This window comes from Muscardinus avellanarius (assembly GCF_963383645.1).
Source record: "Muscardinus avellanarius genome assembly, chromosome: 11".
In the NCBI taxonomy this organism is placed as follows: Eukaryota; Metazoa; Chordata; class Mammalia; order Rodentia; family Gliridae; genus Muscardinus; species Muscardinus avellanarius.
This window is the reverse complement of record NC_137797.1, coordinates 92,802,237-92,817,069: the sequence shown is the minus strand read 5'-3', so window position 1 is coordinate 92,817,069 and position 14,833 is coordinate 92,802,237. Positions and strand designations below refer to the sequence as shown.

Genomic DNA, 14,833 nt, shown 5'->3' with positions numbered 1-14,833 from the left:
GGAGAGGTGTGGCAAACACCTTTACTGTCAGAAGTGATCTAGGCTCCTACCTGCTGACTCTGCATCTCCAATTCAGTTCCTCCTCATGGCTCAAGGGAACTGTTTCTGTCCACCCATCTGTCTGCATTCTAGTCACAAAGTATGCACAAACATGGATACACCCTTTATCTTTCAGGATGCTTCCAGGAAAGGAAATAGGCCACTTCACCTTACACCTGCCTGGTTAGACTGATTACATGGCCACACCAAGCGGCTAGGAAGGACCACCAGTGGCCAGCACTATCTGGAAACGTGCCGAAGAGAGAACTCTAAGGAATATAGTTCAACCACACCAAACTGATATACTCCAAAGCCATCACACACTTCCCAACTTCCAACCCACAGAAACGTGTGTGTGTGTGTGTGTGTGTGTGTGTGTGTGTGTGTGTGTGTATGTATGTAACAGAAGATTGATCTCTCAGGCGAATTATTATTATTTTTGTGTGTGTGGGTCTAGGGATGGAACCCAGGGACATTTGACTTTCAAGCTACACTCTCTGCCTTTTTTTTTTTTTTTTTTTTTTTTTTTTGCGGGTCTGGAGATGGAACCCAGAGGCATTTGACCTCTGAGCTACACCCCCTGTCCAATTTTTTCTTTTTTGTGTGTGTGTGGTACTGGAGGTAGAACCCAGGAACTTTCTACCTCCAGGCTATACTCTCAGACCTATTTTTTTATACTTTTTATTTGGAAACAGGGTCCCACTAAGTTGCTGAGAACCTAAGTAGCTGAGGCTGGCTTTGAACCTGTGCCATTCTGTCTCAGCCTCCCAAGCGAGGGGATTACAAGCGTGTACCATCACACACACCCGGCTATAATGTTTTGTCTTGGCCAAACCCAGTGTGGGATTTGCTCAAAAGCTGAGGCAGGGGAACTCCCTTAAGGAGGCCACAAACCATTCCAAGATACAGTTACAAGTGATTCCATGGAAAAAACTAAATGCCAGAGTGATCCGTCCAAAAATGTATGTACAGGGGCTACAGCATACACTTGTGGACAAGGAGAAAGAGAAATGTTCTATCTAGGGATGGCCACAGCGAGGAGCTGGGATGGAGGTTACCTGGGGCTGAAGGAACTGGGCTCAGGGCTCAGGCTAGGTCCATTCGGTGTTTTGAGCAGCAACTTAAACACCCTTATCAGCATGTACCTAGAAGCAACTAAGTTCCAAAATGAAATAATAAAATGTAAAAGAGGGCTGGAGGTATAAATACCCCTGGCTTCAATCCCCAGTACCATACACACACACAAAAAAAGAAATTTCTTGCCTATAAAACCTTTCATTTCTACGAAAAGCTATTAAGTGAGAATGGCCAATGTCCACGTTGTACCTTTAGGGAAAGAAAAGGAAGTAGCACTGCTTTTATCATCAAAGGGAAGGAGCATGGGCTGGGGACCATACCGTGGCAGTGGTTCAGCACACGCCTCTGGGCTTCCCCTGCCCCCAACACACTTGGGGCGCAGCTGCACTGGATGAGGTGCGACAGGAGCGGGGCAGGAGGGGAATCAGAGGTGCCTTCTGCTGAATACTCAAACCAGGTCAACACTGGCGCGTCTCACCTGGAAGGTTCTCTGGAGGGCAGTCATGCTCAACAGAGAGCTCCCAAGGATCAAGGTTGGCTCTCATTTCTGCGGGCCCAGAACCATTACGTTAGCACAAGTAAGTACTAACAGGATCAGCTGGCATTCTTTAATTCTGGTATTTTTTCTTAGGAAAGCTTCACTGGCTCTGATTTCCAAGAAATCAGAAATCATTGCGTTCAACAGAGCAGTTGTGTAGAGATCTACACCAAGCGTGCCTACGCCCCTGAGCCCAATCTCCAGGACTGCAAAAAACCAAAACAAGACAAAATAAAGATGGTGGGGAGTCCTCCAGGAGGCTGGTGTGAGCTCAAGTTGCTTACTATGCCCAAGGCCCTGGCTTCCATCCCCAGCACAGGGGCACACACACAAAAAAAGTTCTACAAAGCTAACAAAATTTTTCCTATATATTTTCACAAAGAACAATGAATGTGTTTCCTTGGGAAGTTAGGATATAAGGTGGGTGTGGTGGTGTACATTTGTAATCCCAGTACTTGGGAGGCTGAGAGCAGGATCACAGGTTTGCAGCCAGCCTCAGCTACTGAGTGAGGCTCTCAGCGACTTAGAGACCCTGTTTCAAAGTAAAAAATAAAAAAGAGGGCTGGGTGTGTTGCTTGGAGGTAGAATGCCCCTGGATTTAATCCCCAGTACTGCAAAAATAAATAAGAAATAAATAAATAAAAATCAGAACACAAAGAAATAGTGTATGAACTGGGTGTAGCTTGGTGATAGAGCCCTTGTTAGCATGCTTGCCCAGTTCCTAACAGCACACACACAGAAGAGTCAGTGCTTTCATGAGAACGCTGTAAGAGTCACAAGCTCACTCAGATCTCTTCCTGGCCAACTTCTGAAGGCACTATTTTAGGAAGAAAAGTTTATTTTTAAAAATAAATTTCAGGCGTGGTGGCGCACGCTTGTAATCCCCGCGCTTGGGAGGCGGAGACAGGAGGATCACTCAGGTTCGAAGCCAGCGGTGCTGGCTTAAGAGACCGTTTCTAAATTTTAAAAAGTATAAAAATAGGTTCTGGGAGTGTGGTCCGGAGGTAGAAGGGCTTTCAGGAACCCCAGTACCACCAAAATAAATAAATAAATAAATAAATAAATAAATAAATAAATAAATGCCCATAAGCAGAGGGTGGTGGCATATGCCTGTGATCCCAGTACTTGGGTGGCTGAGACAGGAGGATCACAGGTTTGAGGGCAGTCATACCAAGTAGTGTGATTCTCATCAACTTAGCAAGACCCTGCTTCCAATTAAAAATAAAACAGGACTGGGGGTATAGCTCAAAGGTAGAATGGAATGCCTCTGGGTTCATTCCCAATAGGAAGGAAGGGAGGGAGGGAGGGAGGGAGGAAGGGAAGAAAGAAAGAAGGAAGGAAGGAAGGAAGGAAGGAAGGAAGGAAGGAAGGAAGGAAGAAGGAAGAGAGTGAGTATTTCAAGCCAGCACTTTTAAAACATCAGGTCTTGGTGATCAGGGTAGGTAAAGTATTTTTATTATAAATTTCACAATCTAAAAAGTAATTTGTTACAATGACTAAGGTAAATCTGAGATGACTTCTTATCAAGCAAGTGGGCCCTGCAGAAGGACACAGCTGCCCTGGGGCATAAAAGGACAGTTCCCACCCCTCCCTGAGGGCCAGGATCAGCCAGAAGCCGCAGATTCTCAACCAACACTTCCTGGTCGGGTAATTCTGGGTTTGTTCCCTGGCTTTTGGGCTGTGAAGGCCTCAGATAAAGAAGCCTCCCTTCCTAAACTTTGAAGGCCAAAACAGAACCTTGACAGCAGCCTCAGTCTTGAAATTCAAGCTTCATTTTCCCAATTTTTATTTCAGTGATATTTAGGATAAAATGATAAAAGGATATGTACTGTCTTACTGCAATGACATTACATTTAATAGGAGTTAGAGCCAACTGGTCCTCTAGGCTCACAGACGATCCTCAGCACTTGGCAAGGCCACGGAGGAGCCACGACCAGTCCTGAGGCTGAGGCCAGGCAGGAGCATAAGTCGCCACAGGTGAGTGAGTGATCGCTGACCAACAGCCACCCCCTGCAGCCGGCGCCCTGCATGGCACTCGCAGGCCAGGGAGCCCTCGCTCTCTGCTGTGACCTCCCATGTGGTGACTCTTTCAAAGGCCTCTGAAGGCAACATCATTGCAAGGGGGGCTGCGGGCCCAGGCCAGCCCACTCCCTCAGGACGAGGGGACACGGGGAGAAAAAGAGCAGTGCAGTACCTGAGGCAGCGCGGCGAGGGGCGCACCCTCACGCCTGGGACGGGCTGGAGCCAAAAGGAGCTGCAGGCACAGCACGTTCACCAGGAAAGACTAAACTCCCAGGGTCGAACGCCTGACGGGTCCCCAGCTGCAGCCCACAGCTAAGCACTGTGGGCTGGGAGTTTCTAGCCCAAATTTTTCTAAATAAGCCCTCTCCTCCAAAGCAGGAGCCCTCAAAGGGGATAATTTTGCCCATAGTGGACATTTGGCAATGTCTGAAACATTTTGGGTGGTCGCTGGGAGCGGGGCACTAAGGACACCTGCTGGTTGGAGGCAGAGACGCTGCTGACCGCACTACAATGCGCGGGAGGCCTCAGAACAAGGAATTCTCCAAATGTCAACAGTGCCAAGGTAGAGAAGCCCTGCTCTAAAGAGAATACTTTACCCCTAGGATTCTGAGTCTAGCATGATCCCAGGCCCCTGGAATTGCCAACTGGATCCACGCGGACGCCTCTGCCTCCAGCCCTCATGTGCGGGTCCCTGCTGCTGTGGAGCACGTTCCCCAGCGTCCCACAGATATCACCTCGGCTGCTGCCAGTTCAGATTCCAGCGAGTACAACTAAAACCTCAGCCCTCTTATCTTCTCCCTCTTCCAATAAAGCTGCTACTTTCTTCTCAGAGCCAGGGCAACCCCTACCGCCATGGCCAGGATGGCCACTGCCGCAGCCCCTCCAAACAGCAGTACAGACTTCCCCTCGGACGCCGGGACAGCCCTGGCCTCTCCAGCCGGGGCGGCCTCCTCGGGGGGACGTGCCTTCCTCATGCCAGTGTCCTCGGCCCTGGGCAGCGCGGGAGGCACCTCCTTCGCCTTGCCTGGCTCCGCCGCTGCCGCTCGCACCTCCTCTTCACCAAGTTCCACAAACAGCGACGTGGCAGGGCTGGCTTTCTCAAAGGCAGTGGCTTCTGCACCCTGCTCTCTGGTCTCCAGCAGGGAAGTGGCAGCGGCCAGCGGCAGCAGTGGGGTGGGGGCTCCAGGGAAAGGCTCGGGCAGCTCCACACCCTCAGGCAGCTCTTCCTTCTCCACGTGCACAATGTCAGAATTAGAAGAGTTGTTTTCGCTCTTCTCTCCAGCTCCATTGCTATCCAAACTTTTCACTTCTTCAGGATCCATTGCAATCTGCTGCCAGGACTCAGGCCCTAGAGACACCGGCAGGCTTTCGGTGTGCCAGCTCTGGCTGGCCGACAGCGAGACGGGCAGGCTCTCTGACTGCCAGGAAGTCGTCACCGTTGGAGACTCTGGGGGACTGACTTGTCCAGAGTTGTCACTGGGCAGGATGTAAATGTCATTGCTGTCTTCTGCAATGACTCCAGGGTATTCTTCCTCCTCAGACTCAAGGCTAAAGACAGTGCCCTAGGAGAGGAGGAGAATACAAAGAATAGTCAGCATTGTAAAAATAGATGTCAACTTGTTAAAAAAAAGTTCTCCCCGAAACTGAAATTCCAGGAATAAAGTTTAGACCCTCGTAGCTTCTGAATTGAATACATTTATTTGTAGGCCAATGCAGAGGAAGACTTTCTGGCTTTCCTCTGACTAATTTCTTTGAAACTAAACTATCAAAAGTTAGTTTATATTCCGTGTAATTCATATATATCCAATGCAAAGTAGCAGAGGAAACAAAGACAAAACCTTGTACTCAGGGGACTTATCACTCAGTAGGGTATATAAACTGCCATGGCTACTCAAAGTGCCAGGAGCATTCAGATGGGAAAATTGTCTTCCTTGGTGGAGGTCAGAAAGCCTGGAGATGACAAGGGGCTTCTCGAAGGAAATGCATTTGCGCTGGACCCTGGAGGATGCGAAGGCTCCACATGTGTGCAGTGCTGAAGACACAACCAGCAACAGCCCAGAGCTAGGCAGAGGGGAGAAGCCAGCAGCAGGGTTTGATCAGTGCGCAGTGTACATGAAGAATAGAAAGCCGAGCTTGGCCAGGACTACAGAGGAACTGAAATGACAGAGACGTCATTTACTAGGCAATGGTTAGTCACTAAAGTTCCTGAGATACAAAATTAGAATCAGAGCTCTGCTTTAAAAATTATTCTAAGGAGAGCTGGGCTTGGTGGCACACACTTTTAATCCCAGTACTTGGGAGGTTAAGAAGACAGGAGGACCACATGTTCAAAGCCAGCCTCAGCTACTTAGTGAGGATCTCAGCAACTTAGTGAGACCCTGTTTCCAAATAAAACATAAAATAGGTCTAGAAGTGTAGCCCGGAAGTAGAAAGCCTCTGGGTTCCATCCCCAATACCACCAAAAAAAAAAAAAAAATCTAAGGATCAAGGTGTAGTTCAGTGGTGAAGGTTTATTTAGCATGAGCAAGGCCCTATAACTCTAGTACCTGGGGGGCTGAGTCAGGAAGATCTCAGGACTGAGGGAAGCCTTGGAGAATTGGCGAGACTCTTTTTCAAAATAAAAAAATAAAGAGCCAGGCATGGTGGCGCACGCTTGTAATACCCGTGCTTGGGAGTCTGAGACAGGAGGATCACACAGGTTCGAAGCCAGCCTCAGCTACTTAGTGAGGCTCTCAGCAACTTAGTGAGACCCTGTTTCCAAATAAAGTATAAAATGGGGCTGGCAGTATAGCCCGGAGGTAGAAAGCCCGTGGGTTCCACCCCTTAGTACCACCAAAAAAATATAAATAAATAAAAATAAATAAAATAAAAAGGGCTGGAGTTAGCCTAGCCATTCACAGTGACACATGCTTGTAATCCCAGTATTTGGGAGGCTGAGACAGGAGGATCACAGAGTTATGGCCAGCCTCCACAATGTAATAAAACCCTATTTTTAAAAAAAAAGCTGGGCATGGTGGAACACACTTTTAATCCTAGTACTTGAAAGGTTGAGATTTGAGGACGGTCTCAGCAAGTAGTGAGAATCTCATCAACCTAGTGAGACCTGTTTCAAAATAAAAAAATAAAATAGAATAGGGTTCAAGGTATAGCTCGGAGGTAGAATGTTCCTGGGTTCAATCCCCAATACCAAAAAACAAAGCAAATAATAAGTAATAAAATAGGGCTGGGGTATAGCTCAGAGGCAGAATGTCCCTGGGTTCAATCTCTAGTACCATACACAAACTAACTAACTAACTAAATAACTAAATCAATAAATCAATAAATAGGGCTGGAATGTAGCTCAGAGGTAGAACACCTATGGATTCAATCCTCAGTACCATTAAAAAAAAAAAAGAAAGAAAGAAAGAAGAGAAAAACAGAGCGAGTGTGTGAAAGCGAAAGCTGGGGTTATAGCTCAGTGGTAGAATGCCCTGGGTTCAATCCCCAGTACTAAAAAAGAAAAAAGGTAAAATAAATTTGAAACAATAACCTTCTCAAGCCTCTGTGTGTGTGTGTGTGTGTGTGTGTGTGTGTGTGTGTGTGTTGCATTACTAAGATTGAAAAAAAGACCAGCTACAATCTTTTGGGATTTCACCTCTTTGAAACTCTTCATTAAACTTTCATCAGTATATTGGTAATATAAAACTATCTAGCATTTCTGGGAACATCATCAATAATTAACATTCACAAAGAGCCCTTTGCTACCTAGTGCAGCACATAAAGACTTATACATCCACCAAGAACAAAGCTCATTCATTAGAAAGAGCCAGCAGACAGAGCTATCCTATGATATGAACTACAAACACCAATTCCACATCATTTCTATCTCACATCTACCTAATAATTTTTATTTTTAAAATCTGTTTGTTTACTGTGGTGCTAGGGATGGAACCCAGAACTTTGCAATAGGCCTTGCACCAGACAAGGGTTCCAGCACTGAGCTATATCCGAGCCCACAATACAATTTGCTTACTTACTTTATTTATTTATTTTTGTAGCACTGGGGATTGAACTCAGGAGCATTCAACCTCTGAGCTACACCCCCAGCCTGATTTTACTTCTTGTTTGGAAACAGGGTCTCACTAAACTGCGGAGTTGCAGAGACTGGCTTGAAACCAGTCTTTTCTTTGAAGTCCTGGGGTTGAACCTATAGACATGCCTAAACACCGAGCCTTTGTGTCTGCGACACGGCCTCCCTAGGTTGCCCAGGCTGGCCTCCAACTACGATCCTCCTGCCTAATCTTCCTAAGCAGCTGAACTATAGGCACGGGCCACCATGCTCACCTGATAGTTGCTTCTTAGTGACAGGAACTGAGGTGCTAGCGATAAGCAATCTCTACCCTCAGAATTTATTTAAATCCTAGTGAAAAACAAATACAATGTACTCTTGGAACACAAGGAGAACTTATTTGGGGACTCATAAAAGGCTTCCCAAAAAAGAACAGGAATGGGTGAGGACTAACAGATGAGAGTGCCGAGTGATGCCACAGGCAGCATGAACAAAAGCAAAGTACTACTATTCAAACAGTCCTTTGTTCATACATGAAGCTATCTGTATTGATGTAAAGATTATCTACTAGGCGAGGGCACAGCAGGGTGAGAACCCAAGGGAAACACACAACAGATGCTATGTGCACGTAAGTATTTGTCAATCTGAACCTCACTATGATGAATACCTATAATGCACCAACGAAAAAAATTACTGAAAAACAGAGTATACAAGCTACTAGCTCCTCAGTATTCCAAAGCTTAAGACAGGGAGGGAAGAAGAAAGGTAAAGGAAAAGTAGGAGGAAAGGGCCTTGAAGCCAGCACATGAGAGGTAAAATATCATAGTCCACCTGGATATAAAACGTTTCCCTCACGCTTGCTCAGTCTGACAAAGACCTTAATTCTGTTACGAAAAGAACTCAACTCCCTGCCCCCAGTATGTTGCTCTTATGACCCATCAATATTTTAGACCAAAAACGATGATGCTGGGTGCCATCTGGCCATTAGGTAAAGCTCAGTTGAATTTTACAAAACAGAGGAGCAGTATGCTTAAAACTTATTTTTAATTATCTGACTCCTTTAGTTAAAATGCAAGAGGGCAAAGTCATACAGTATTTAAAATACATTATCCCTTTACAGCACAGAAATGTATTCCAGGAAACCAAGTATAAATTTTTAAAAGACCACAGCACAGTAGTACCAGAGGACCATTAGAGAGGCTAAAGCCCATCTTTCCTTTCTATTTCTAGGACCATCACCTAGCCCAAGTTTGTCTTACTATATTCTAGATATCCTGCTCAGGAGAGAAGCATCATCTTGGTGTGTGTACTCCTTGTCCACCCAAGCCCCACCACATTTTACAGACACTAGTTTTTAACAGTACTGAGGATGAAACCCAGGGACATTCTACCTCCGAGCTACAACTCCAATCCCTTTTTTTTTTTTTAATTCTTTATTTTGAAATAGGGTCTCACTGAGTTGCCAAGGGCCTCACTAAATAGCTGAGGCTGTCTATGAACCTCAACCCTCCTGTCTCAGCCTCCCAAATCCCAAATGCCGGGATTACAAGCATGCGCCACCATGCTCAGCAGTAGACACTGGTATTCTTAAGGCAGAAAATGTCTTGCAAATACTGGGGGTGGGGGGGTGTTTTAAAAATAAGACCTCTGCTTTAAAATTGTGCACTCATAAAGAGCAACATACCATTTTAGGATAAATTTCAGACACCCCAAAGCCTCGGAGACCATCTATATAGATTTTATATACTTCAAAGAGAGAAAATGTGATTTCCTCCATTCTGCCCATCTGAATTCTTATCAGTTTAAACTTCTAGGATTTATCAGTTACTTAGCTCTAAAACATATAGTAGTCAGGTATGGTGGCACATACCTATAATCCCAGTACTTGGGAGGCTAAGATAAAAGGATGACAGTATCATAGCCAGCCCCAGAAACCCAGTGTTCTGGGCCACTTAGCAAGACTCTGTTTCAAAATAAAAATGGCTAGGTTTGCACTGGGTGTGATGGCACACGCTTGTAATCCCAGCATTTGGGAGGTGGAAACTAGAGGATCGCAGTTGAAGGACAGCCTCAGCTATTACTTAGTGAGGCCCTCTGCAACTTAGTGAGACCTGCTTCAAAAAAATTAAGAATAAGAAATAGGGCAGGGGGTGTAGCTTGGAGGTCAAATGCCTTTGGCTTCCATCCCCAAAGCTGCAAAAAAAAAAAAAAAAAAAAAAAAAAAAAAAAAAAAAAAACCACAAAAAAACCCACAAAAAAACCCCAAAACAAAACAACAATAACAACAACAAAACTGGCTACGACTCTATTAAATGAATAGGAGAAAGCTGAGGGAAATTAGTGGAAATATGATACTGAATAACTCTATTAGTTTAACTCCCTCCAAAATAAGATCATCCTGTTTTCTCCCATGATTTGCACTTTGGATATATGTTAAATAGTCAAAGGATATCAGCTGCCACACTATGAATGACTTAAACCTTTTAAATTTTTCTCCAAGGAGCCGGGCGTGGTGGCGCACGCTTGTAATCCCAGCATTTGGGAGGCTGAGACTGGAGGATCGTGGTTTGTGGACAGCCTCAGCTACTTAGGCCCTCTACAACTTAGTGAGACCCTGTTTCAAAATAAATAATAAAAAATAGGGCAGTGGGTGTAGCTTGGAGGTCGAATGCCCCTGGGTTCCATCCCCAGACCCAAAAAATACATACACACACACACACACACACACACACACACACACACACACACACATACATATATATATATATTTTTTTTTTTAATTTGGAAACAGGGTCTCACTAAGTTGCTGAGAGCCTCACTAAGTTGCTGAGAAAAAAAATATATATATGATATATATCTGATACTAAATAACTCTATTAGTTTAACTCCCCCAAAATAAGATCATCCTGTTTTCTCCCATGATTTGCACTTTGAATATATGTTAAATAGTCAAAGGATATCAGTTGCCACACTATGAATGACTTAAAACATTTTAAATTTTTCTCCAAGGAGCCAGGCGTGGTGGCGCATGCTTGTAATCCCAGCATTTGGGAGGCTGAGTCTGGAGGATCGTGGTTTGTGGACAGCAGGGGGTCCTGCTGTCCACAAATATATAAATATATATATATAAATATATATATATATATATATATATATATATATATATATATATATATGGATGTATTCTCCAAGGAGACTCAAAAAATATTATAAATAGCCAAATGTGGTGGCTCACGCTTGAAATCCCAGTACTTGGGAGGCTGAGACAGGAGGATCTGGGTTTTCAGCTAGTCACAGCTACTTAGTGAGGCTCTCTGCCACTCAGCAAGACCCTGTTTCAAAATAAGGAATAAAAAACTGAGCCAGGTGTGGTGGCGCACACCTGTAATCCCAGTACCTGGGAGGCTGAGACAGGTGGATTGTGCAGGTTCAAAGCCAGCCTCAGCTACTTAGTGAGGCTCTTAGCAACTCAGTGAGACTCTGTTTCCAAATAAAATATAAAATAAGTCTGGGAGCGTAGCCTGGAGGTAAAAGCCTTTGCGTTCCATCCCCAACACCACAAAAAAAATAAAAATAAAAAAATAAAAAACTGAACTGGGGTGTAGCCCAAAGGTGTAATGTCCTTGGTTTCAATCCCCAGCAGCACAAAAAAATAAATTAATTAATTAATTAAATAAAATCACTCCCACTTCCCAACCAAGTTATTTGGAGTCAAAAAAGGGCATTCCTCGTGTTCTTGGAATCACTCTGCTCTCATGGTCAGCGCACACACTACAAGTTCTGTCATTTGCTTTCATGCCTTTGTAAAAGATGTAGCTTTATACAGCTCTTCACACAGAAGGGCATCCATGGGTCAAAGCAGCCTTAAGTACTCACTGACAACTCTCAACAAGTTATTATCTGCACTTCTAAAAATGGAAGCTGTAAAACAGGCATGTGGTACACCCTTGTAACTCCAGTACTTGGGAGGCTAAGTCAGGAGGATTGTAGGTTCACAAGTTCAAAGTCAGCCTCATTAACCTTGGCTCTCAGCAACTTAGCGAGACCCTGTTTCCAAATAAAACAATAAAAAACAGGTCTGGGGGTATACCCTGGAGGCAGAAGGACCCTGGGTTCCATCCCCAGTACCATATTAAAAAAAAAAAGGAAGTCCTAGCAGGGCACAGTGGTTCACATTTGTAATACCACTACTTCTTTGGAGGCTGAAGCAGGAGGATTGCAAGATCAAGGCCATCTGGAAATAAAGCAAGACACTGCCTCAAAATAAAAATAAAAAAGGGCTGCAGAGGTAGCTCAGTGGTATGTACAGAATTCAATCTCCAGTACTAGGAGAGAAAACAAAAAGTTATAATAGCAAGAACTGATTTAAAAAAAAAAAAGCAAAATGAAAAAAAAGAGCCACATCATAAAAGGTTCAAGATGTTCTTCACCAAGAGTTGCCACAAAGGCAGGCGTGGTGATGCACGCTTGCAATCCCAGCATTCGGGAGGCTGAGACTGGAGGATCGCGGTTCATGAACAGCCTCAACTACTTAAGTGAGGCCCTCTGCAACTTAGTGAGACCCTGTTTCAAAATAAAGAAAAAAAAATAGGGCACGGGGTGTAGTTTGGAGGTAGCGTGCCCCTGGGTTCCATCCCCAGTACCACAAAAAAAAAAAAAAAAAAAAACAACTCAGACATAAAAACCAGCAATAATCTATAATCTATGCTATGAGGTACTTAGGATTGATCCCAGGGGCGTTCTATGTGTGAGCAACACCTCCAGCCCAATTTTATTTATTTTTTGAAACAGGGTCTCACTAGGCTGAGAGCCTCACTACTTTCTGAGGCTGTCCTCCAACCTATGATCCTTCTGTCTTAGCCTCCCAATACTGGGATTACAGGAGTGTGCCACCATACCCAGCTTACCATGAAAGTAAGTGTGTGTGTGTGTGTGTGTGTGTGTGTGTGTGTGTGTGTGTGTGTGTTACTGGAGATGGAAGCCAGGGGCATTCATTCTACCTCTGGACTATATTCACTATTTTATTTTATACCCACTGTTTTATTTAGAAACAGGGTCTGACAGAGCCTAAATTGCTGAAGCTGGCTTTGAATCTGCGATCCTCCTGTCTCAGCCTCCTAAGTACTGGGATTACAAGAGTGCACTACCATGCCCACCTGGAGAACTGTTTTTAAAATTAAAATTAGTGGCCAGGCGTGATGGCACATGCGCTTGTAATCCCTGCATTTGGGAGGCTGAGACAGGAGGATCGCAGTTCACAGACAATCTCAGCTACCTTGTACTGGGATTACAAGAGTGCACTACCATGCCCACCTGGAGAACTGTTTTTAAAATTAAAATTAGTGGCCAGGCGTGATGGCACATGCGCTTGTAATCCCTGCATTTGGGAGGCTGAGACAGGAGGATCGCAGTTCACAGACAATCTCAGCTACCTTGTAAGGCCCTTTGCAACTCAGTGAGACCCTGTTTCAAAATAATGAATAGAAAGAAGGGCTGAGAGTATAGCCCAGAGGTAGAACGCTCCTGGGTTCCATCCTAGTACCGCAATAAATAAATAAATAAATAAATAAATAAATAAGTGTTAAGATGTATGACTAAATGCAACAATAAAGATAATAAAAAGTAAGTCCAGAGAGACTAACTAACTTGCCTAAGGTCCCTTAGCTTGACATAAGAATTGGACATAAATAACAACATGCAACCCTTACCTCACGCTTATCATGTGTCCTTCTAAAGACTTTAATCTATTTAAACCCTACAACATACTATGAGAGAGCACAGTTATCATTATTCCCTTTTTATGGACAAGGAAACTGCAGTAGCTGTATTTTCCAGCCTCATAAAGCCAGGATTCAGGATGAGTCAGTCTGCCGCAGGGTCCATGCTTTGACCCACGATGTATCCCGACTCGTGGGCCGAGGTCCCCAGAGTCCCGCTCTAGTGCTTTTCCTACAGTATCACAGTGCCTCCTGAGTTTATGGCTACAAGTAAATAGGACAGGCAATTCTTGTTTTCTTCAAGCAAACACACAAAGATATGTGCGCAAAACTCTTCAGTTAAAATAGAAAGTAGAGAAGAAACATACTTGTGATAAAAAGGAATATTTTAAAATAAATAAAGCCGGGCGTGGTGGCGCATGCTTGTAATCCCAGTACTTGGGAGGCTGATACAGAAGAATCGCAGGTTCAAAGTCAGCCTCAGCAACTTCGTGAGGCTCTCAGCAACTTCACTGAGGTCCCATTTCCAAATAAAAAATAGGGCCGGGTGTGGTGGCGCACGCTTGTAATCCCAGCGCTTGGGAGGCTGAGACAGGAGGATGACACAGGTTTGAAGCCAGCCTCAGCTACTTAGTGAGGCTCTCAGCAACTTAGTGAGACCCTGTTTCCAAATAAAGTATAAAATAGGTCTGGGAATATAGCCTGGAGGTAGAAAAGCCCCTGGGTTCCACCCCAGTACCATTAATTAATTAATTAAAAAAATAAATAGGGGTGGGGATGTAGCTAAGAGGTAGAATACCCTTAGGTTCTCTCTCCAGTACCACATACACAAAATACAAAAATTAATTAATTAATTAAAAAGCCTGGCTCAGCGCACACATGTAATCCCAATACTTAGGAGGCTGAGACAAGAAGACTGCAGGTTCGAGGACAGCCTCAGCAAGTAGTGAGACTCTCAGCCAGGCATGGTGGAGCATGCTTATAATCCCAGGAGGATCGCAAGTTCGCAGCCAGCCTCAGCTACTTAGTGAGGCCCTCTGCAACTTAGTGAGACCTTGTCAAAATAAAGAATAAAAAAATAGGGCTGGGGGTGTAGCTTGAAGGTAGAGTGCCCCCCCAGTTCAAAAAATGTGCAGTAGCTACATCATAACTCTATACTGATTACATTTTGTTTCACTTTTGTTGTTGTTCACATCATTTTAAATTATCCTGCCATCTCAGCAGCATTTTTTTTTGGGGGGGGCAGTACTGGGGATGGAACCCAGGGGCATTCTACTTCTGAGCTACACTGAGCCCTATTTTTATTTTTATTATTTTTTGTTTGTTTGTTTGGTGGTACTGGGGGTGGAACACAGAGGCTTTCTACCTCCGGGCTATACTCCCAGACCTATT

At 44.5% G+C, this 14,833-nt stretch overlaps 1 protein-coding gene across 2 annotated transcripts in view; it reads right to left on the bottom strand.

The window, feature by feature from the left end:
• Positions 1-4,491: 4,491 nt before the first annotated feature.
• BCL2L13 (BCL2 like 13) overlaps positions 4,492-14,833 on the bottom strand; it is a gene marked incomplete at both ends in the record, with an annotated part of 57,317 nt that continues 46,975 nt past the window's right edge. For both annotated transcript variants that reach the window (XM_080705842.1, XM_080705843.1), the window contains one exon: positions 4,492-5,238. In XM_080705842.1, the coding sequence (XP_080561968.1) occupies positions 4,492-5,238 (747 nt within the window). The remainder of the gene's footprint in view (positions 5,239-14,833) is intronic.